Here is a 17,864-nt window from a genome sequence, read left to right as displayed (position 1 = left end):
CCTCTCGGTACTCCTGCTTCCTCCAACAGTCTAAAGACTTGCACATCAGGTGAATTGGTGATTTTAAATTTGAGTGTGGTTGTCCTGTGTGTAATACAATTCCCACCTAAAGGCAGCTAGGATAAGTCCCAGCGTACATAGAAGAAAATGAGTGAAATAGTAACCTGCTATTTGATTAATAGGCTCTTCTTATTAGTCATAGGTAACGTTTGACACCAGTGGCTTGCGTGAAGTGTAGATGCAGACAGGAAATATGAGCAGGAGGGGGGTGGAAAGGCTTGCATCAAAGACCCCTTGGCCTGATTTGTAAGGGGGTCACATGTGGTTATCTGGCACCATCTTAGACCACCGAGTCTCTGACAAGTTTCACACAGAATATGCAAAGACAAAATTTATTCAGAGCACAATTCAAATACAACTTAGCTCACATAAAAATGGCATTACAAGAAAGGCACTGAGAAATGCATCGCTTTGGTTATTTAGGATTAAATAACAGCTTTGCTGTCACAGATTTAGGCCTTACAAATTTCAGTATTCTTCGTCGTTTTCAGAGTCGGGGTTCATTCGGCCCAACTCCTCGTAATCTTTCTCCAAACAAGCCAGGTCCTCTCTGGCCTCTGCAAACTCTCCCTCCTCCATGCCCTCACCCACGTACCAGTGGACGAATGCACGCTTGGCGTACATCAGGTCAAATTTGTGGTCAAGACGAGACCAGGCTTCTGCAATAGCAGTGGTGTTGCTCAGCATGCATACAGCCCTCTGGACCTTGGCCAGGTCTCCACCAGGAACTGCAGTTGGAGGCTGGTAATTAATGCCGACCTGTAAAGACAAAGTTAAAAGTCAGAAACATGACGTATTTTAAACACAACCCAGCAACTACTAAATATGTTTTCCCTGACCGACTGGCAAATGGCTGCAGGAAGTTGCAGTTATGATTGATTTCAGCAGTCAGCCATTTTTGGCATGAAAGATACCGACTTGTCTGCAAACAGTCACCAACTAATCATCAAACGGTAGTGAAAACTGAAAAAGTGAGATGCAAACCAGAAATGGAGAATGTTCACCTGTAATGTAAAAAGACGTGTTTTACTTGCTACACATGTTCTCTAGTGATGCCTGATTTCATGGGGTCAGTGACTGATTTCCTGGCCTGTGTGACTACTGATTACATCTGACATCATTAGCCATTTCTAGGTTTAAATGCTCCTTCGCAGACACTGAGGAACCACTTAGGGTTAAAACAGTCAAAATTCTCTACCCTGTTCTTTCGGGTGTTAAAGATTAACATCCAGGCAGCCATGGAAAGTGGATTTATGAGGCTTAGTCGAATAGTTTACACATTTGCCTAACAGTTAAATTCTGGGAGGAGACACAAATCCTGTTAGTTGAAGGGAACCAAACATAAAAATCTGCCAGATTATGGCACTTGCTATGGTGAATAAGGCAGTAGTGGGAAGTAGCTCTGAGGAGTTTGCAGAGGTGGTAGGTACCATAGTACAAATACTTCTTTACTGTGCTTAAGTATAATTTTCAGTTTTCTGTTTTTTACTTGAGTATTTATTTTTCACACAACTTTGTACTTTTTCTCCGTACATTTTAAGACCAATAACTGTACTTTCCACTCTTTACATTTTCAAAACAGGCTTCTCATTTTTGGTTTAAGACATTTGAGGGGAGTTATTATTTCACATCTAGCCTTTAAACATCAGACCTGTTTGAGCAGTAACAGTAAAAATGAAAGGCAATCCTAATGGTCTATCAATCACTGGGGGTTATTGCATACAAAAAGATGAAAGGTACATAACTTATAGCGCCATAGCCATTTTAAGCAGCTGTACCTAACTTCATTTATAGGTAAGAACTGTTCAGTGGTATTTGATAAACTGGAAAGCTAAAGCTTACATGCAAGTCCTCATTGGATAACTTCACATCATGTACATAGTGGATCTACACACGATGTGAAGTTATGTGTTTTTTTCATGTGGAACGCCCTGCAAAACAAACTAAGGTAGACTAACTATGTTAAAGGTTGCATTAAAACACTCAGCAATTTAATGCAGAATAAACAGGTTTGCTTGCCTCACTGTAATGAACTCACAGTAAACCAGTGTGTTGGACTGGTGTATAATGACTGTGGTGTTCATGAACTTTGCTAATGGAGCATCTTTCATGAACAGAGTTAGGAAACATTAAGTATAGTAGAGATGAATTTGGATTTAACCTGATGATGCTTAGATTCATTCACTGAATTGCACATTAATATCAACTGTTTACCATCTAGTACAAATACAGCATAAAAAGTATACTGTCTGTATACTAGACAGCATACTGTTTATCCTGTCTAGTATACAGACAATATAAACAGTATACTGTCAAGGCAGTATGTCATGATAGCCTGTGAAACATCCGCTTACATCTTGTTGAATTCAGCTGTGTAAATCCACAAAGAGCAGTAAACCTCAGAGTAGCAGAGCAGGTCAGCTGATCACAGCTTGTACATATAGACAACCTATTGGAGCTCACAATAGAAATCATTATGAGTTGTGTTTCTTTTCGTCATGCTAATCCACAGGATGGAATGGAAGGAAGAAGACACTGAAAACCTCAGTCAAGAGCACCTCTGAGGTGATCCATCCACAATGCTACGTTAGTTGTTAACATGTTGCTGTGCAGTTTGGATTACTCTGTATGAAAAAGCTCTAAAACTAAGGTTAATGTCCACATGGCCATCTTAGCTTTTTCTGATGACTTTATGTGTTCAATTACTGATTTCTGGTCACATTAAATAAAATATGATGTCCATTTTGTAAATTATGGACATCATTGAGGTCAGAATTGAGGACTCTTCAGGGTATGTTCACTGGCCGGTCAATTTCTAATTAAGATCAACCCCTTGCTCGCCATTTCCTGTTTTCAAACACCAAGATGTTAATGTGACATTGTTCAGCTTGAGGTTTCAAAACAGAACTTCATACCATCCATCTTTTGTAATGTCTCTGATGGCTACTAACCTTGAAGCCAGTGGGGCACCAATCAACAAACTGAATGGAGCGCCGGGTCTTGATATTTGCAATGGCAGCGTTCACATCCTTTGGGATGACATCGCCTCGGTACAGCATGCAGCACGCCATGTACTTGCCGTTACGAGGATCACACTTGACCATCTGGTTGGTCGGTTCAAAGCAAGCACTGGTAATTTCAGACACGGTCAGCTGCTCGTGGTACGCCTTCTCAGCAGAGATGATTGGTGAGTAAGTAACCAGAGGGAAGTGAATACGAGGAAATGGGACCAGGTTGGTCTGGAACTCCATCAGATCCACATTGAGGGCGCCATCAAAACGAAGGGAGGCTGTGATTGAGGAGACAATCTGACCAATCAGTCTGTTGAGGTTGATGTAACCAGGACTCTCAATGTCTATATTACGATGACAGATGTCGTAGATGGCCTCATTATCAACCATGAAGGCACAGTCGGAGTGCTCCAGGGTGGTGTGGGTGGTCAGGATGGCATTGTAGGGCTCCACCACTGCCGTGGACACTTTAGGAGCTGGGTAGATGGCAAACTCCAACTTGGATTTCTTGCCGTAATCGAGCGAAAGACGCTCCATTAGCAAAGAGGTGAAGCCAGAGCCGGTACCACCTCCAAAGCTGTGAAAGACGAGGAAACCCTGCAGGCCGGTGCACTGGTCGGTCTGACGAGACACAAGAGTTTTCAGTATTAAAGCAGCTAAAGCCAAATTTCATACAGTTTATCAAACAGGTAAGTAACCTTATTGATAGGGTGTTTCTTTCTGAAATTGTAGAGCCTTTTACTTTACATAATAAAGTATCTTGAGGTGACTGTATAAATAAAACTAAATTGAATTTTCATCATTTCTTTTTCACAACTGGTTCCATTTTTCCATTTCTTACAGGTTTCAGTTGTACCAAACCACGTGTGTATCAGTCTTGAGGACACCACAAGCCACTTTGCAGCATCTGCAGTTTTGATTATAGCAGCACAAGCAGAAGAAACAGCAGCCACGGCCTCCTGATGGAAATCACTATCAACCACCAAAACCAACTGCTTCCTACACGCACATGCCAGTTTCTGTTGAAGTTAAAATAAATTTTTAGCTTCTAGCTATCATTTGGAAACAGTTGCTATTGTGGGAGTTTATCTCCCTTAACAGACCAATCAGCATGCATTAGCTGATTTTATACGGGGCCAAACAGCTTCACTATAAGAAAAACTTGTGGTAACTAAACAACTTTAAAAAACTTTAAAGAAAAACAACTTTTTTTAAAAAATTTTAATGTGTTTATTGCCTAGAAGAAGGTATAAATGGTTCTTTAGTCATTTGCTCCTCTTCTTTCAGGGCTATTTCATGAGTGCCTGTAGACAGTTTCTGTACAATGGGATTAAAAGGCGGAGGAGAAAGTTCCCCCAAATCTCCTCTAGTTGTAGTTCATGTGGGAAAAGTTCTAGGGGTATTGATCCAAGATGGCGCCGGTGCGTGTGGCTTGCCGTCTATCACTGCCAGTGTTATGTTTGTTTGTTTTGATTTTATTGACTATTGTAATAAATGCCAACTCTCTCTTGGTGTATGATCGCCTAACCCTACTGGATCTCCGACCTTCTGTCAAAGGCTGGGCAAAGTGGAACCAAGCTGAACATAAAACTTTGCCCCCGCTAATATCGGAGATCCCGGCTCACCTGTGCCGTGTTCCAGATCCACCACTCCGGCAAAAGTGCCGTCGCCGGGGTCGAAGGGCTGGCTTCCTGGTGAAGCTGAAAGCTTCTTTAAGGTATTCTCTTAAGCCCTTGTCCAGAAAACAAGGAGTGGTGCCAAACTTCTGTTTCTCTCGGCGATCGTTGGAACCTGTCTGTGCCTGGCTGGTACCTGTCATCGGCCTAGATGGGATGTCCCGAAAACCCTGCTCTCCTCGCCCCCGCCGACGTGGTGTGAATCTGCGGAACCTGCGGCCTCTGTGTCGGGCTTCTAGGACGGCTAGCGACGGGGATCCGCTGCTTACCGCCAGGATTGGCCTGGTAAATGCTAGGTCCCTAGCGAACAAAACGTTTATCCTGAAGGATTTTTTCACATCCCGAGGACTGGATTTTCTTTGTGTGTGCGAGACGTGGCTGAGCGCCGGTGAGTGCAGCATCTTCTCGGATCTTCTACCCGGCGATTGCTGCTATTTTAATTCCCCACGTATGTTGGGCCGAGGAGGAGGAATAGCTACGATCTTTAAAAGTCATTTTAAATGTAAGCAGCTATCAACCCCGTCATTCACCAGCTTTGAACTGTCTGTGTTTGAGCTGGGCTGCTCTCACACAGTGTTGTGTGCGGTGGTTTACCGGCCTCCAAAATACAATAAGGACTTTGTGAGTGACTTTGCTGACTTCTTGGCTGAATTCATGCCAAAATATGATCGTGTTCTTATTGCTGGGGATTTTAATATTCACGTGTGTTGTCCTGACATGCCCATGGCGAAGGGCTTTTTAAACCTTATTGATTCGTTTAATCTGGTGCAATGTGTGACAGGTCCCACACATGAACGTGGACACACGCTTGATCTTGTTTTATCTCATGGTTTTTCTGTTTTTAACATAGAGATTTGTGATGCTGTGTTTTCTGACCACAGTCCTGTGATGTTTGAAGTTCCTCTTGCCTGTGCCTCAGTTAAAACTCGCGCTGCTGCTCAGCGCTGTCGTGTTTTTAACTCCTCCACTGCTGAACACTTTTCAACAGTCTTTGACCAGATCTGTAAGATCCCGGATTTTTTATGCAGCCAGACTGAGGAACTGAGCTCATGGTTTTATTCTACCTGTCGGACTGCTTTGGACACTGTGGCTCCATTAAAATCCAGACTGCCTAAAACTAAATCTGAGCCCTGGCTGAACGACTTGACCCGAGCTGTCAGACGCGACTGCCGTCGAGCTGAGCGCAAGTGGAAAAAGGACAAACTACAAGTGTCATTCCAGATGCTGAAGGACTGTTGGCGTCGATATCAAAGAACTGTAAAAGATGCCAAAAGAAAACACTTATCTGACATTATTTTGTCAAACTGCCACAACCCACGTGTTTTATTTAATACTATTAACTCTGTTCTTAATGCACCATATACTGACTGTATTGAGCCCTCATCAGAAGCCTGTGAAAATTTTTTTACACTTTTTTATCGAGAAGGTCTCCTCCACAAGGGCTCAAATCTCTCCTCATGCTCACGACCTCTCAGTCTCTGTTTCCTGCTCTGCTGTCTTTGACAGGTTTGAGCCTGTGACTCTATCCTTTTTAAAGGAGACTGTTGGTCATCTTAAGCCTGCAGGGTCTCCAAATGATGCTGTCCCTCCTCGACTTTTAAAAGAGGTGTTACCTACAGTTGGTCCTTTGGTGCTTGAGCTGGTAAACCATAGTCTGATGTCAGGTGTTGTCCCTAAAGATTTTAAACATGCAGTAGTCAAACCCCTGATTAAAAAACCTGCTCTTGATCCTATGGTTCTTGCAAATTACAGGCCTATCTCCAAACTACCTTTTCTTTCCAAAATTCTTGAAAAGGTAGTTTACAGCCAAATAATGGCCTTCCTGGAAAAGCAAAATGTTTTAGAGGTTTTCCAATCTGGTTTTAAACCCTTTCATAGCACTGAATCAGCCCCTTTAAAAGTTTTTAATGACATATTTTTAGCGACTGATGCTGGGGACTGTGTTGTTCTTGTGCTTTTAGATTTGACAGCTGCGTTTGATACCGTGGATCATGCCATTTTATTCTCTCGTTTGGAGCACTGGGTGGGCATTAGGGGCACAGCACTGGAGTGGTTCAGGTCCTACTTGACGGGGCGAACTTTTTGTGTCAGCCTTGGTGACTATGCGTCGTCCTCCGCTCCCCTCTTGTGTGGTGTCCCACAGGGCTCAGTTCTAGGCCCCCTCCTCTTCTCTTTATATCTGCTTCCTCTTGGTTCTGTACTGAGAAAGCACGGCATTGCTTTCCACTTTTATGCTGATGACTGTCAGATCTATGTCCCTCTAAAGAAAAAAGGCAGATACCTTACACAGCCATTACTTCAGTGTCTCGATGACATTAAGGCTTGGATGTCTGTTAACTTTTTAAAATTCAATGATAAAAAGACAGAGGTGATGGTTTTTGGCAGCCCCACTGAGACCCCCAATGTGTATGTAGATTCCCTGGCACAGTATGTTAAGCCAACTGTCACAAACCTGGGGGTCAAAGTGGACTGTGATCTAAAGTTTGATAATCAAATTAAGGCCGTGGTAAAATCTAGCTTCTTTCACCTCAGGCAGCTGGCAAAAATAAAGCCAATTCTTTCACGGCAGCACTTTGAGACAGTGATCCACGCCTTTGTTAGCACTCGGCTGGATTACTGTAATGCACTTTATATAGGGGTCAGTGCATTATATATTAGTCATCTACAGAGGGTGCAAAATGCCGCAGCTCGTCTTTTAACTGGCACTCGAAAGTTTGAGCACATTTCCCCTGTTTTAGCTTCACTTCACTGGCTGCCCATTTCTTTTAGGATTCATTTTAAAATTCTTTTATTTACTTTTAAAGCTCTCCATGGCCTAGCTCCATCTTATCTCTCTGAGCTGCTACAGCCTTATACACCCACCCGCTCTCTCAGGTCAGCTGATCAGCTGCTCCTGAAGATACCCAGGACTGGGCGTAAACTTAGAGGAGATCGTGCTTTTGCTGTAGCAGCTCCCAAACGGTGGAACGAGCTTCCTTTAGAGATTAGACAGGCCACTTCTTTATCTGTTTTTAAGTCACTCTTGAAAACCCACCTCTTTACCTTGGCCTTTGACACCACGTGAGATGTTGGTTTTTTATTTTTATTTTAGTTGTTTTTAGGTGATTCGATGCTGTTTTATCTTGTTTTTGCTTTAACATAGGGCTGTTTTAATTTTATGTCTTATGTGTTTTATTTATTTAATTTGCTGTTTTTTGTTATTCTATTGTTTTAACTTATTTTCTGTACAGCACTTTGTTCCTGTGCTGGGTATTTTAAAGTGCTTTATAAATAAAATTGGATTGGATTGGATTGGAAAAGTAGCTCAGATACTGTTAATGAGCACTGAAGCAAGCCACCAGTCTGGTTATCTTGCAATATTTTCTTTTATTGCATTTCACTTTGATGCCTGAGTTTTTAAAATTTCTTGGAATCTGCCAGTGTTAAGTCTTGATGCATGCTCAATCATCCAGGTAAGTAAATCTCCAAAAGTTGACTCTGTTCATCTGGACGTAGCGTTTTGTGGGAGAAACGTTTCATCACTCATCCAAGTGACTTCTTCAGTCTCAGCTGACTGCAGATTTCCCCAATCTTATAAACAGTACATTTGCATAATGACTGAAACCAGCCCATTGAAGGAACAAAGGGCTGGGAGGTCAGTTCCTTAATCTTAACTATGCAAATTCTCATGACCACTGATCAAAGCCCACTGATCAATGGCCTCTCCAGGATGTTCTGGACAGGGAGTCAAGGAGGCCATTTATGTGAAAAGGGAAAGACCATCTCTGAATCGAGGAGGGGGCCTAAGGGTACATCTTTCGCCATCTTACAATGCTGTGATTGCAGCCATTCACCAAATCTCTGTGAATGGTACTGATGGCCATTGATCAGTGGGCTTTGATCAGTGAGCTTTGGTCAGTTGTCTGTCGTTGGCTGCTTTCAGGTAGAAAGTGTACCAACCTGAAAATGATTAATAATAAACAAGTCTAAAATAAAATATTAACTGACTTTTTTTCATATTATGCTCATTTGCCTTATTCCTGTAACTTAATTTAGCATCACTCACATATCCGTCTGTTCAATATGTATCAAAACCCACCAACCTGTTAGCTTGCTATAGCCTAAAGGCTGAAAGTTTTATTACTGTAGTAAAACCAGTTCTTCTAAATTCTGCTAATTATTATTTTATACCGGTGCAAACAGGTTTTATGGGGTTGTGCCAAAGTTGGTGCAGCAGTTTCTTAAACACAAGCTACAACAAGCTATGCTGTGAGGTTAAGATGAGCAGGGAGGCGGGCCTGGGGTAACTGACGCCAGTAGCATTGGTATACTAGAGTTACCATCTCCTCATCTGATTCAAACCTAGAAAGGAAGCAGGATATTCCTTTAAGTGTCACGTCAATTATGATGCTTCTCCTTATTCCATGTCATGTATTTGCTCTAACAATAGGAATACAGCTGCTGTTTGACAGGAGTCACCTTAAAGCGAGAAGAGCTTAAATGGTTTGTTTCTGAAAAGGCAACAGCACAAGATGAACAAGGGTTATTTTAAACTGTGAGTCTAGTAACACAGATAAACTATATAAAAAACCAACAACCAAAAAATCCAAAACGTTTTAAACTACAGTCACTAAACCTCAAAAAAAAAAAAAAAATGAATAACTAGAGAGAAAAAAAGAAAACTTAAATAAAAGGTCCAAATAATAAAAAGGGTTTAATAATAAAACTATTATAAGAGCACCATTACCCCTACTGATAAAGAAAATAGCAGAGCTTCTCTTTCATCTCTTTCATTACTAACCATTTTACGGATGCGCTCCATGACTCCATCAATGATTTCTTTCCCGACAGTGTAATGACCTCGAGCGTAGTTGTTGGCTGCATCTTCTTTTCCAGAGATCAGCTGCTCAGGGTGGAAGAGCTCCCTGTACTTTCCGACCCTCACTTCATCTGAAAGGAAAGATCTCATTCAGACCCGACTCATCTCCCCTTTAGGTCATGATCCTGGTTCTTAGCCCCTGAATTTTGAAGGGGTTCTTTTCTTTTACTTTGAATTGTTATTTAGCACTGTGTTTGGTCCATAGATTTATTATTAGATTTGAGTTTCACATTTTTGCTCAAGTGTGTTGATTAGCATTCTTTGGGTGTAGTCCCTTGTTTCCTAGCGTGCTGGTGTCTTATCTCAGTGTTCACCTGGTTTACTCTCCCCACTTCATTATCCTTGATTAAGTTCACCTGTTCCTTGTTACCGAGCTGTTTCTTCTCCCCTCATTAGCCCTCAGTGTATAAAAGCATGTGTATAAATAACCCCGCCTTTTGGTTCAAACTACACAATCCTGCATTCCTCAAAGTTTTCTTTTCATTGTTTTGTTTGTATTTTGTTTTTTCTTATTTTGGTTGTGAACTGCTTTTTAGGGGTTTTTATCTTAATAAACAACTCACTCTTTTTTTTGTCTGGCGTTTGCTTGCACACTCCTCACCTTTTAACACATCAATATGGTAATCCCATCATTTTACTATATTTTACCAGTCAAGATCTAATCTAATGCAGTGAGGATGCAGGTGATAAAATGTAGACTTTACTCAAACGTGATACAGCGTGGAGCCATGAAGTTGACAAAATGTAGCAAGAGATAACCTGACAGGTCAAAAATATCAAATTATATTTTAACTTCACATATGAAGGTGCTTGCTTAAACTTTTAATCACATAAATAAATAAATCAATCTATAATATTTTACCAATCTGAAATAGGGAATACAGGACATTTCAGTTATTTATTATATTATAAAGTTGTCAAGTATGTTTCTGATTTGTGTAATCCACAAACTATATGTAAAAAATGGATATGGCTACTATAGTGTTTTTTTTTTTTTTTTTTAAATGCTTCAACATTGGGATTTCGTCCATTATACTGGGTTTGTGGAGTCTGGGGTTCATTGCTGTAGGGAGCCAAGGCTGGTTAGCAAGTTGAAATTATAAACTTTGCGTTCAGCACACAAACAAAAAGATCTGGAATTAGCATTGAGTAGACAAAATACTAGAATTTCATCAATCAAAACTGAAGCACAAACTTCTTCGACAGAGCATGTCACATTATTTTCCAGATAATTCTATCAAACTGCTCCAGCAATCACCAACAACACAAATACAACAAAGAGGTCCTGTTCAGTGGCTCAACAGATGAGTTGAGGCCTAGCAGGCAGGCATATCCACCACTGTACTGACTGCAGGAAGGGAGAAACTATCCCTACAGGCAAAATCTGTTCTTTATTCCTTTTCTTTTTTGGTTGTAAAATGCGCTTTTAAATGATATAAAGTTCTCTGTGGATTGACTCACCTCAAGTGGCCATTAGAGGAGCTGCAGCTTTTGACACTTGTGTTCATTTTTCAGCCCCAGAGGCTGCTGCTTGGGCTGGCTGTAGTGAAGGTCTGCTCCTTAACTATGTTACTTTTCATTATTTATCGACAGGTCATGTGGTTTTTTTGCAGAACCTTAGAGAAACTAAATTTGTGAAAGAAATATTTAATTTTAAGACCGTTCAGTGAAGGCTTAGTAAGCAGTTATATCAAATGAAACAATAAAAGTCTGGAAAAAGGTTGAGACATAATGGAAGAAAATGTTCTTTCCCTGCTCAAATCCACTGAATATTACCTTCCACATCCAGCTGTTTACATAATATCCATTCAATAAAAGGTGAAGGACTCACGACTGCACTTGTTGCCTGGATACCAGTCTTAACTGCCCATGGCTCATGTGGATTGAAATGCGTAACACTTGATACTTATGACCACAGATAATTGGACCCCAAATGATAATTAAAAAAATAAGGAGGGTAAAAAAAGCACATAATCAAAGCTGCTCACCAACCACAGTGGGCTCCAGGTCCACGTATATCGCTCGTGGAACGTGACGCCCAGAGCTCCCAGTGTTGAAGAAAGTGTTGAAAGGATCTTCTCGAGAGTTTGCTTCAGCTGGAGAGTCCAGGAAGACGCCATCAGGCCCAACACCATGCTCCAGGCAGAAGAGCTCCCAGCAGGCATTTCCCATCTGGACACCTGCTTGGCCCACATGGATAGAGATGCACTCCCTCTGCACAGAAGATCAAGTTGGAAGCTTATCATAGACACAAAGTATAAATCAGCACAGTCACCAACTGGAAACATCATTCAGATTCACAAAAAAGGATCTTTAGAAGACAAGTTAACTATAAAACTGTACTTTTTTTGCCATGCTGGATGCATATTTGAAGTCAGACTCATTTCAGATAAAGGTGCTCAGCACAGTAGCAGACAATGAAAGTTTTCTTTTTTCTTTTTTTTTCTTTTTTTTACCAGAGAAACTTAATTAGGGTGTTTTTCTGCATAGAGGAATTTCTGGCAACACCCAAAGAGATTTTGTTCAGAGCCAAAGGAAAATTACTGGAAACTTTTTTAAAAACATTTTTGCTTAAATTTTACTCGAGTGGAATAAAAGGTTTATAAAATAATAAATGTATTGATGACAAAGCCCAAAATACCAAGAAAATGCATTCAAATCTCTCACATAGGTAAAAACAGACTTATTTCCTTTACTGTTGTGAAACCACAGATTTAAACTGGGAGCCAAACAGAAAAGGTCCTCAGTATTTAAATTTAATTATCACTGAATTAAAAAAGAAAAGAAAAGAAAAAAGTTTTACTTTGGAGAAAAATGCTTTAATCACATTTGATGTGATTTTTGTTTGTTTATTTTTCTTTATTTTGGAGGATTTATAAAAATGCAGGCAGAATGTTCAAGTGTCCATAAATCAAAATATGACAATGATTATTTGATGAGTTGCTTAAACTTGATTCTTCAAAATATAAAGAAATGCTAAAAGAAGTCGAGTTACTCTAATTCAGACACATAAACTGAAGATGTAAAATCCTAACTTAAGCTAAAAAGAAACACCTGTAAGAAAAGAAAAACATTAATGAAGAGATACTATGTAAGTATATAAAAATAAATGAAATTGCTCAATTTTAAATTATGCTGAAAGTAAAATATGTAAAATAATCCACTTATTTAAAAATCAAATAATATTTAAAGTAATTAGATTTCATAATTTGGCTTAGAATTTTACTTTCGCACTGCAGTTAAGAGCTCAGAGCACAAACATCTCCTAATACACTCTCTTTTGTGCTGTGTCTGTGCCCTTTGTCTGTCTATTGTTAGGTGTAAACAATACTGAAAAACAGGCCACACTCATTTCAACACTTCACTGGTGCATCTTCCAAAATCTTCCAGTCGTGTTTCAGCATGTTGAAAATTTCAGCTCGTTTTACCCAGAGGCAGAACATCCCCTTAGATGGTTTTTCACTGTTGAGTGACAGTTTTTAAGTTATAGGGAGACAATAGAGAACATGAATGCTAAAACATGCGCAGCAAATCTTAAATATGAACCAATAAATAGGCTACAAACTGCAGATTAAACCACCTAATAGGAAGAACAAAAGAAAACTGGAAGATCATGAGCAAAATTATGACACATCCAGGTCCAAGCACTCAATGTAGGTTTGAATTAAAAAGGGAAAAAAGGTCCCTTTTTTCGAGAAACATTAAAAATATACCAAAGTGTATTTACTTGCACTTTCTTCAGGGTATAGGCCCTTAAAATATGATTAAAGAATAATGTGAGCAACAGAACTAATTTATTCAGTGCAGACTGCGTGTGCAGAGCGGAGGTCATTGAGGAAAAAGTGATTTTTATGTATTAAAAACCAAACATTAAAGTTTCTAGATTTCCAGAGATTCCCTTACCATGTTGCTTCAGACGATTTTAAAAGCAACTTCTGTTGTGGAGTATCTGAAGTTTAGCGTCTGTCAGTGAGGCTCTGGACAGACACAGACTGCGTAATTCCTCTGCCGCGTCCCGGGACGAGTAACGTGTCTCCACCAGCACAGCTCGGTTCTGTCCCGCGTGCTGCTCGCCGCACTTTATACATGTAGACGCCTCTCAGTTGGGTCTGTCTGAAGGTGCTGATTCAGGGCTTTGGGAGGAGGGAGAAGACTGATGTACGGAGGGAGGGATGAAAGCTTTCCTCCCCCATTAAGCCAGTTCTGCCTCAAAATGTTGTTTTAGACACTTTTCTGGCTTGTTGTTACTTGTATGCATTAGAAGAAACGGCATTAGGACAGAAAATCAGACACACTTGTCATCTTTGACAAGTTTGTTCACATTTTCCCTCTTGGTAGAGCAAAACCTGACTACAAACAACTCTCCGTTTTATAAAGTTATACAATTTTCTTTTGTTTTCAGCTCTTTGGCTCCTTTGTTTAGCAGAATGAAAAAAAGGAATAGACATTAAAGTGTACTTTCAAATTCTACTGAAGGAAAACAGTGATCAAAAATATAATGCATGCATAATAATGCATGTGTTGGCTACATTATAAAACTGTTGGGTTGTTACATTTTCTGGAGTCAAGGAGCAGCTATTTAACCCCTTTAAAGGGTCAGATGATAAATATGAGTAGTCTAAAGATTGGTTTAGAGAAAAGAACATACAGGTCTGTCAATCATTTTCCCCTTTTGACCTGAAAACAAACATTTAAAACAATTTAAGAGGGAAAAATCTTTTTGGTTATACTGCTGAATTTAACCTGGTAAACCTTCAGTAAGTAGTAGCCACCTGCTGATAAACAAATACACTTGGTTTACTGACCATCAGCAGGTGCGAGTACCACCATAAAAGCAGAAGGCTGGCGGTTTACTGGTCGGGAGCATTCAGGTGTGGGTTAACACAATGTCAAAGAAGAGAGACACAAGCAATGATCTGAAAAAAAGAAACTGTTGCTACACATCAATCTGGAAAGTTTTCAAGGTCATTTCTGAACAGTTTGAAGTGAATCAGATTATTCATAACTGGAAAATGAGACAGTTGCCAGAGTGGACATCCCAGGAAGTTTAACTGTAACTGTAACAAACATGGCTTGTTTAGAAGGATTGTGAAGAGAAATGCAGAAGTTTAGCAAAATTCTTGTTTAAAAAAAACATAGCTTGGTGACCTGTGTGTATTTTCAGTGATTTGAACAAAGCTTTCAGACTTTTCAACCATTAATATCTATGCACGCTTACAGATTTACACACACTGTTTGGGATACGCAAACAAAATCTCTGCACAGATCGAAATACACACATGTTGTTTAAGATACACAAGCATACGGTTTCGCTACAATAATGGCCTGAAAAAGGCTGTTCGTCTAAAAGGAACATGGCAGCACAGCTTGCAAAGGTATTTTCGAGCAAAACAAGTCTTCTGGAAAAACGTCCTCTGGACATATGAGACGAAAGTGGAGATGTTTGGCCATAATGCACAATGACACATTTGGCAAAAACCCAACACAGCATATCAGCACAAACATCTCGTACCAACTGTCAGCACAAAAGTGGAGGGGTGACGATTTCAGGCTTGTTGTGCAGCCACGGGACACCTTGAAATCACTGAGTTGAGCATTAACTCTTCTGTATACCAAAGTAGTCAAGAATAAAATTCGAGGCTATCTGTCCACATAGTTAAAAGTTGTATTGAAATTGTTTGCAACAAGACAATCATCCCAAGCACATGAGCAAAACTACAACAGAATATCTTAAAAAAGGAAAAGAAACCTCAAAGCAAACTTCAAACTGAAATGCTGTGGTGGGACCATAAGAGAGCCGTGCATAAACAAATACCTGCAAACCTCAATGAACTGAAACAATTTTGTAAAGAAGGGTGGGACAAAATTCCTCCACAACGATGTGAAAGACTGATAAGGTCATACAGAAAACAATTACTTTAAGTTATTCCTGCTAAAGGTGGTTCTACTAGCTTCTGAGTCATGGAGTGTACTTTTCTAAGAATTGCACAGAACCCTGTGAAAAATGTATTTTTCACATAATCGTACATGAGTCAATTCAATATGGAGGAGTTAAAGAATGCTAAATTTTGCCTCTGAAAACATGAGAATCCCAAGAAACATAATTTTTCTGCACTGTCTGTGACATAAAATATTTAGTATTTTGCATACATGAAGAACCTTAAGAATATCAGCATGTATTGCAAAAATATTAAACTTGAAAACATATTTGATTTATTACTCAGGTTTGCATTTACATACATTTTCTGTTGAAGATCTCTACAAGAGAGTATCTTTCTCGCATTTGTGCCATGAAATCTAATATTTCTCTTTTATTAAAAAACCTGTTGGAATGATCCTGTGTCATCATTTGCTGGTTTTGAAAGGCAGTCTTTCACCAGTATCCGATTGCTCTGTTTAGCATTCATCAAATCAAAGCTTCAGATATCTGTCAGATAGCATTTCCTTTCTGGAATAAAGGTACTTAGTGGTGGGAAAAGCACCCATTGTTAGAGATATTACCAGAATTACATTTGGTGAATGCGAGTCTGAAACTCCCCCAAAGGGAGACTGTCTTAATTAGTTTTAGTTCTTAATTGTCTTAATTATTAGCTTGACATTTCCACTTTGTAACTTTTTAACTCCACAATTTTTCTTTTTTAATGTATTATTTGACATTTTTAGTTAAAATGATCAATAATTAACAGTAAAATGCTGTTATTGTGTTCATGCTAGGCTAGGCTTATTTATTTATTTATTACCAGACTTTTACTTGCACACATAGTTGCAGTGTATAACAAAAAGTCACACATTATATTCTAGAGCAATAACTACTGTATAATATCAAAGCCTGGGTGAACAGGGGTGCCGAAGGAGCTGCAGCAGCCCCTGGCTGATTGTAGAGGACCTGCAAGTCCCCAGATACAGCTGGGTCGTGTTTAATTGAATTGTGTCAGTTATTTATTTTTAATTTGTAATTCAGTCCCACCATGGACATTAGTCTATTATTAATCATTAGTCAGTGATGCAATGCTGTCACAGGCCAGAAGGCCAGTATTTGGGAATGGACTCAAAAGCAGTTTGAAGTAGGCCCACACTGTAGGTGGTGTTGGGACCTGTCCATTAAAGTACGGATTATGGTCTTACTGGAGGAAGTGAGGAGACCAGTATCAACGTCCAAAGCTATGTGGGACCAGGGTTTGTGAGATGTGGCTAGGGGTTGGTGCAAACCTGAGGGTTAAAGGGAGTTATTCTTCCTGCATGCACAGATGGAACATGCTGCTACATAATCTTTAACATACTTTTCTAGAGTGAGAAAGGAAGGCACGAGATGAAGCTTACCTTGGGGCCCGCATTTGGGGGCTCCAGAATTGGAGGAGTCAACTATAAACTGTTTCTTCATGTTGAGGTTAACCAGGGCAGATGCAGAGATGAACAGCTGCTTTAATTTTTTGAAGGCTGACTTGGCTTCTGGGGACCAAACTAAAGGAGTCTTGGTGGAGGTGAGTGAGTGTTGCGGATACCTGTAGTTCCGCATTAAGAATCGTTAAAAGTTGTCAAACCCAAGGAATCGTTGCAGGTAAATGGCCTGTATTTATATAGCGCTTTACTAGTCCCTAAGGACCCCAAAGCGCTTTACATATCCAGTCATCCACCCATTCACACACACATTCACACACTGGTGATGGCAAGCTACATTGTAGCCACAGCCACCCTGGGGCGCACTGACAGAGGCGAGGCTGCCGGACACTGGCGCCACCGGGCCCTCTGACCACCACCAGTAGGCAACGGGTGAAGTGTCTTGCCCAAGGACACAACGACCGAGACTGTCCAAGCCGGGGCTCGAACCGGCAACCTTCCGATTACAAGGCGAACGCCCAACTCTTGAGCCACGATCGCCCCAGGTGTTTCCAAAACGTGGGAGTGGGCCATTTGCTCACTCCCTGGATCTTTACTGGATACGTCTTCACCTGCCCCCCTACGAAAATGTAGCCGAGAAAAGTGACAGAGGGAGAGTGTTATTTGAATTTCTCCGACTTGACATCGATTTTCCAAGAGGTGTTGCAGGACACTCCAGACATGAACCTGGTGCTCCTCTAGAGATTTGGAAAAAAATCTGAATTTCATCTAAATACACAAAAACAAAGATGTTCAAACAGCACATCATTCACTAGTACCTGAAACACTGTGGGCACATTGGTGAGACCAAATGGCATGATTAAATACTCAAAGTGTCCCATGGGTTATTCTGTTTCTGTAATCATGGGTAACCAGGGATCA

The 17,864-nt window shown here is 40.3% G+C and overlaps 1 protein-coding gene across 1 annotated transcript; it reads right to left on the bottom strand.

Annotated features, from left to right (window-relative positions):
- Positions 1-528: 528 nt before the first annotated feature.
- On the bottom strand, positions 529-17,121 carry tuba5 (tubulin alpha 5). The gene is made up of 5 exons (XM_085345562.1): positions 16,926-17,121; positions 11,594-11,833; positions 9,528-9,676; positions 3,012-3,692; positions 529-819 (listed from the first exon to the last, which is right to left on the bottom strand). Exons 1-5 carry the CDS (start codon positions 17,119-17,121, stop codon positions 529-531), a joined length of 1,557 nt encoding a protein of 518 aa, XP_085201688.1.
- Between the last annotated feature and the right edge of the window lie 743 nt (positions 17,122-17,864).

Source organism: Diplotaxodon limnothrissa, linkage group LG20 (assembly GCF_057381915.1).
Source record: "Diplotaxodon limnothrissa isolate DT_005_m linkage group LG20, D_limnothrissa_male_GT1.1, whole genome shotgun sequence".
In the NCBI taxonomy this organism is placed as follows: Eukaryota; Metazoa; Chordata; class Actinopteri; order Cichliformes; family Cichlidae; genus Diplotaxodon; species Diplotaxodon limnothrissa.
This window is presented reverse-complemented; position numbering and strand designations above follow the sequence as displayed.

Excerpts from the sequence above, each read along its gene's own strand:
- tuba5 (XM_085345562.1), bottom strand. The coding sequence starts at position 17,121 with ATGCGGAACTACAGGTATCCGCAACACTCACTCACCTCCACCAAGACT. Across the intron at positions 3,693-9,527 it reads TGGAGCGCATCCGTAAAATG|ACCGACCAGTGCACCGGCCT; the intron begins GTTAGTAATGAA and ends GTGTCTCGTCAG. Across the intron at positions 820-3,011 it reads GGTGCCCCACTGGCTTCAAG|GTCGGCATTAATTACCAGCC; the intron begins GTTAGTAGCCAT and ends TTGTCTTTACAG.